Source organism: Sardina pilchardus, chromosome 5 (genome assembly GCF_963854185.1).
Source record: "Sardina pilchardus chromosome 5, fSarPil1.1, whole genome shotgun sequence".
Classification (NCBI taxonomy): Eukaryota; Metazoa; Chordata; class Actinopteri; order Clupeiformes; family Clupeidae; genus Sardina; species Sardina pilchardus.
The window spans coordinates 24,475,498-24,482,318 of NC_084998.1; the positions used below are offsets into that span (position 1 = coordinate 24,475,498).

General features: G+C 38.2%; 1 protein-coding gene across 1 annotated transcript; it reads left to right on the forward strand.

The window, feature by feature from the left end:
- Positions 1 to 4,952: 4,952 nt before the first annotated feature.
- On the forward strand, positions 4,953 to 5,906 carry LOC134080839 (olfactory receptor 10G4-like). Its single transcript, XM_062537449.1, has one exon. The coding sequence runs from the start codon at positions 4,953 to 4,955 to the stop codon at positions 5,904 to 5,906; it is 954 nt and encodes a 317-aa protein (XP_062393433.1).
- Positions 5,907 to 6,821: the final 915 nt, after the last annotated feature.

The following is a 6,821-nucleotide window of genomic DNA, read 5'->3' on the forward strand; positions in this document are numbered from 1 at the left end:
TTCCCTGGAAGTACACCGTTTCGCGCGCCGCGCACTCACGCATCTCCACGACCACAATATTCCTCCCGTGGGGTAGGCCTATAGCCTACTATGAACCTCGGTTAGTGAGTTAGCGAGGTATGTTGCGCTCAAAGCTAGGGTATGCTGTCATACGAAAGTGAATCTTTTCTAGTGTCACTGTATCATTATGGTATCTTAAGCTGCCAACCAAACCTGTTCGGGAGCAGTGGCTTTCACGAAACTCACTCAGGGGTGAATTTATCAAACTAGGCGGTACTTTGGAGTTAACTGTAACCATTTTTGAGGCCGTTTAAATGCACCAAATCAACAGGCCACATTCACCATTCACCATTCAAATCAACAAGCCAACAGCCTCCGAAAATGGTTACAGTTTACTCCAAAGTACCAACTAGGCTTTCAGCTCAGAGCGCGTTCTCTGGGTTTGGGTGAATTTGGCCAATCGTCAACCGTGGAGATGCACAAGACCGCCTAGGCCTATATTAAAACAAGATTAATACGCTAAAACAGAGCCACTTTCGTGTCACAGCATACCCTGGCTTTGAGCGCAACATACTCGCTAACGCACTAATCGAGGTTCGTAGTATACCCCACTGGTCACCCAAAACCTGGGTCCAAAATAGACCCAAATGCAATCCAGAATGGGCTTTTTTAAAATTCGGTTTTTGTTTTATCCAAAAGTTCAGTGTTTCATTTTCAAGATATATCAAAACGTGGCACTGGATTCAATTTCACAAGTCATACATCAGCGAAAAAATTCATATACAACTCCTTTTTCATTTCCCATGCAACTTCCAAAATAGAATAATGAATGAACGAAAAAGTACACGGACCGGAATACTCCACCTATTTCATTCCGGTTATGCTTATTCCGAAAATGACCTTATTCCGGTTAAGGCAATCGGAAAATGATGTTTACATGGGAGTATCTTATTCTGAATATGGTCTTAACCAGGTTAATATCGGAATATTAATGTCCATGTAAACGCACTCACTGGCAGGGCTCAGGGCACTTTCGCGCACACTGAGTGCGTTTACATGAACATTAATATTCCGAATATGGACCTTATTCTGAATATTGCCAATATTCAGAATAAGGTGTTTACATGTGTTATTAAAAGAATACTCCGTTCATATTCCCGTTTACATGACACGCAGCATACTCTGATTAATGAAAGTTCTAACGTTCCTTCCCTGAATGTTTAGTAACTTTATCACTAGCTAAGTGTACTGATAAGGGTGGGGCAGCAATCACTTCTGGCAGTAGCCTACATCAGTGTTTTTCAACCACTGTGCCGGGGCACACTAGTGTGCCGTGACACATTGTTAGGTGTGCCGTGGGAAATTATCCAATTTCACCTAAGTGGTCTAAAAAAGAGTGAATAGAAATCATTTTCTTTGTGTTCATTTGATTCCTATTCAAGACACTTTGACAAGAATGACTTGATATCGTTAAATGCGGGCTACATATTTTTATTTAATTTCATTTTCCATAAAATTTCATTTTATTTAAAATTTTCGGCTGGTGGTGTGCCTCAGGATTTTTTCAATGAAAAAAGTGTGCCTTGGCTCAAAAAAGGTTGAAAAACACTGGCCTACATCACCTTATCTTCAGACTTTCGGGCCTGCTAAATCGTTGCCCAGTATGAACTATGTCGCCCAAGACCAGATTAGACTTTAGGCATATACACTTGCCTGTAGCAATTTTCTTAGACAATGGAAAGCTTTGGGCTGCACCTGTATCAAGTAAAAATGCACCCTGGCACAGAATGACCATCAGGGACTGATATGACTCCATCATTTAGGGAAGGCTTGTCGATAGACAGAGCCTTGGTGAGACATCTATGCAAAAGTGGCACATATGGTTATATTCTAAAGGTCCTCCCCAATAATTATATGAGAGTAAAGTGGATGTAATGAAATCACTTTTTTATTATAATTCAGTGTAAACACAACTATTTTCAAAGCTCAAAGGTCAAAGGTAAAAAAGACACTATAAATATATCGAGCTAAGACTTTTGAAGTTTGAACCTTGAAAACAATGGTGTTGGCTCCATATAAGTAAAAAGAACATTAAAAAATGTTATGTAGTTTTACTACAAATTGGAAAAAAGTCAGACTAAATGGGTCACTTAGTGTGTGTCTCTTTCAAATCCAAATTAAGTTGAATGGGCTTTTTGAATGGGCCTGCTGCAGGTGAGAGGACTGAAATCCTAGGATTTTCTTTTATTGTTTTTACAAAGTGCCATTGGTACATTCTCTTTTAAAACATATATATATTTGGAAACTAGTTGATTAAAGATTTTTAATGATGTCACTTATGTTTCTAGGACCAAAAACTAGCAAAGATTGAGATGTGTGTTTGGCATAGGCGTAATTTGCGGGGGGGTTACAGGGGTCATGACCAACCCCCCCCCCCCCCCCCCCCTAAAAAAAAAAAAAAATCATATCCAGCTAATATAACCCCCTCAATATCATCACATAATTCAGATTACACTGAATATGAAATATTCTGGATGAATAATTTTTGTTCGTTTTCTTTATTCATTTCATTTTCCAGCAAGATAGTATCATGTTTTAAATATTCTGAAATGTACCCCCCTGCCCACCGACTACTTGGTATTACCCAACCTGCGTTCTCTACCAAAAGTTTGTTTATATTTTGCGCAGTCGCTGGGATGAATGGTTGGAGAAAGCTCTCAGCTCAGGTGCATGCTAACGGGTGGGAAGATGAAAAAGACATTGAAAGGCAGCCAGACAGCATTTTTTCATTGTTGGTTGACACCAACCAAAAATAGGAAAAATCCTGACCAAATGGAGGTATACCCCTATAGCTAAGTTAGCTGTTAAATTAGCTGATGATTTGTTGACTGGAGTTGGCTGGCTAGCCCTATGAGCCTGACGGACACAAAGTGCGTCAAAAACACACCCATTTCGCTCCACGAAAGAGCAGAACCGGGGCTTTCCAACGAGACTAGACAATTGTCTGCACGATCAAGTATGAAACTAAAATAAAATCATGAAGTTAAATCATGAAGTATATCATATTTACAGTCTATATTGCTCTGCATTCACCCAGGCATCCAGTACTCTCGCTTGAATTACACGCGAACTCGTCATCAGAAAGAAATGGCACACATGTCAGATGAAAGAGGAGAGCTAGAGCTATCCACAGATACCAAACACAACCTTCTAGGCCATAAAACAGTCACGAAGTGACAGCAAAATAATAACTTCATTTAGCTCCACTTACCCCATGTTTTTGTTGTACCCCATGTCCATAATCCAACGTTATCCTGTGTTTCTCTATGGCAAGTCACGTTCACTGTTTTGAGATCCTAGCAAACTCCTGGTATCCAATTCAAGACTCTTTTTTGCCTTTACTTTGTTCATTGCAATGCAGTAAAAAATATTATAGAGAATCATCATCTGTGCACGTCATGTGTGCTACCACGCAAACAAGTCAGGTCAGATCAGCTAGTGTCACAAATATGGAGCGCAAAAAGTGTCAAAAAGTCATTTTTGTCATCAAAGTCATCAAATAAAGTCATCAAATAAAAATTGCCATTTATTTCTGGAAGGCGCACACCACATATTTCTGTAAATTGCTCAGCCCCAAAGTATACCTCTACCATGGTTCTTATATTGCAATTTTCAGGACAAGTCAGGCCTACACAACCATGCAAGTCATGTCGAGCTGTCAGCTTGCTGTGGTGAGATACATGTCAAAATGTAAGAATTTGTATGGTATGCTTTTTAGATTTGTATGATTTAAAAATCTAAATCAAATCAAAGCAAGTATTTATACATGTGGTAGATCTGGGTAGCCTAGACTGTGTTGAAAAAAACAATATGTAGCATGAGTGAATTGCACTTACAATGACCAGGATAAATGCTTCTAACTAGAGGTAGTGAAAATGCCCTTAAAACAGCCTAGGGCTCATAGGGCTAGTGCAGGCACGCACTTTATACATAGGCCTACACACAAGACGGTCCATGTGAGCACACTGAATATGGCACAAACAGTCAAGTGAACAGCTGCATTTACGTTAAGTAGCCTAGCCTAAATCATCATGATGTATTTCTAATAAAGGAACGGCAAATTAGCATGTTAACTTTGAGTAGGTTTGACATTAGTTTGTGTTATGTGTTGTGTGTTGTGAACATTGAGTACACAGAGTTTGAATAACTCACTTGTTTTTTCTCGCTGCCATCTTGCCAGATAAAGAGTGAGTTGTCCATAACCTTTCTTTTTAGTAAACTATGCGTATGTGTATGCGTAATATTTCAAAGTGTTGTACACCAAGTTCTATTCATCATTAGTATGATCTTATTACACTTTAACCCTCTGGAGTCTAAATCCTCCCCTGGGGATTTGAAAAACTGTCCCAAACACACATCTCAATCTCTGCTAGTTTTTGTCCAACATATAAGTGACACCAGTAGAAACCTTTAATCAACTAGTTTCCAAATATATATGCTTTAAAAGAGAATGTATCCAATGGCACTTTGTAAAAACAATAAAAGAAAATCCTACGTTTTTTAAATAGTTGTATTTACACTGAATTATAATAAAAAGTAATTTAATTAGATCCACTTTACTCTCATATTATTATTGTAGTGGACCTCTAGAATATAACCATATGTGCCTCTTTTGCATAGGTTTTTTTAGTTAGATGAAAAACATAAAAATCTATAAAATGAGTGTATTTTAGTTGACTGTCAACTCAGTCAAACGTCACTCTGCAATCATAGTATGACATCAGAAAATATGCTGTGGTCTCTCTGGTAGTGTAGTGGCTAAAGATCAGGGTGTGGTTGTGTTTTTGGTTGTGTTTACTACCTTTGCATCAGTATCTAGGTCCAAATCCCAATAGACAGTCATGTGAACAAGGATATAAGCCTTTTCTGCAGACACTTAACAGTGCTATGACATGGGAACCAACAATAACACAGCTGTGCGGGTATCTGAGTTTATCATTACAGGCTTTGATCATGTTTCTCATCAGAAACTACTTGGCTCCGTAATCCTTATTGCTTATGTCCTAATACTGTTTTTTTGCAGCACAAATTTTAGTATAATAGTTGCAGACAGGCGTTTGCACTCACCAATGTATGTATTCATTTGCAATTTAGCCATTGTTGACATAATTTTTAGCACCAGCTCTTGCATAACAATGATAGTTGTACTTCTTGCAGAAATGAAAAGGATTTCCTTCTATTCATGCTTCACAAGTATGTTTTTCTACCATCTTGGGGATGTTACTTCTACTCTGACATTAACCTGGATGGCTGTGGATCGAATGCTTGCGATTAGCTTGCCACTGAGATACAACAGCATCCTCACAAGCAGACGGTGTATCATGAGCATTGTGGCTACCTGGATAATCGCAATGATAGCACTGAGTACAACTGCAGAAGCAGCATATAACATTCCATACTGTCAACCCATCATAAGATATGTGTTTTGTGACTACGCTGCAATGATAAGAGCTGGATGTGCGAACCCTATCCCTTATTTTTCAATCCCGTCTCTTGTGGGCTGGTGGCTGTGGCTTTTGGGCGGACATTTTTCTCTAATTTTCTTGACATATGTTGTCATTGTGTGGACCGTTCTGAGACTGTCAGACAAAGGAAGCAAGAAGAAGATGTTTAGTACTTGTATTTCACACATCATTGTGGTTTCTGTTTACTATGCACCTAAACTGATATCTGTGCTGCTCACTAGAGTTGGTGTGAATCTTAACCTGACTGAGAGGAATGCTGTACTAATTGTGGCCTCAACGCTGCCTCCCCTCATCAACCCTATAACTTACTGTCTAACAACAAAAGAACTGAGAACACGCCTGGTAAACTTTTTCACTAAAAACCGTGTTGAAATCAAGTGACTGAGTGAAAGTAAATTGTATTATTACACACAGACATTAACTTATTCTCTCATGATGTTTTCAGTTATCTGATACTGTTCTTGATATTCAGTTGACTAGGATAAGTCTATAGATGTGTTTTTTTTTTTTTCAAAAAGATTGTTCTACTGCTATTCTGTATTAGTGATAACCCTATAACTTACTGTCTAACAACAAAAGAACTGAGAACATGCCTGGTAAACTTTGTTACTAAAAACCGTGTTGAAATCAAGTGACTGAGTGAAAGGAAATTGTATTATTACACACAGACATTAACTTATTCTCTCATGATGTTTTCAGTTATCTGATACTGTTCTTGATATTCAGTTGACTAGGATGAGTCTATAGATGTTTTTTGTTTTTTTTTCAAAAAGATTGTTCTACTGCTATTATGTATTAGTGAGCTGATGCTGTATGTGGGAACATGTAACATATCACAGCCTATTGATATCAATATTACTTCTTTGCATTCATAAAATAGTTTGTGTTATGTTTCACTCTCCAATCAAACAGTGCTTAAATACAATGTCATAGTGTAACATTGGGACACTCAGGGAAACACAGACCTCACTAAGGCCAATATATCTCTCAAAGAGCAACTTTTGGATCTGACACTTTATCCAGATCTATGTTCCTAAATGTAATTCAATGAGTGAATACCATTCAATGAGTGAATACCATTTTCAAGCCAGCTCCGTGCAACAAGACAGTCTCATAATAGGCAGGCCTTTCCCACTATGCTTCTAAGACTATTCAATCCTCTAACAGTTACCCAGAAATAGCGAGTGCCTCATAGCCAGAAATAATAATTAAGGTGTGCCTGTATGATTTTTTAGATGGTCTTTAGATGGACTCAAAGCAAAAAAAAAATGGATTAGAATAAACACAAACATTTTC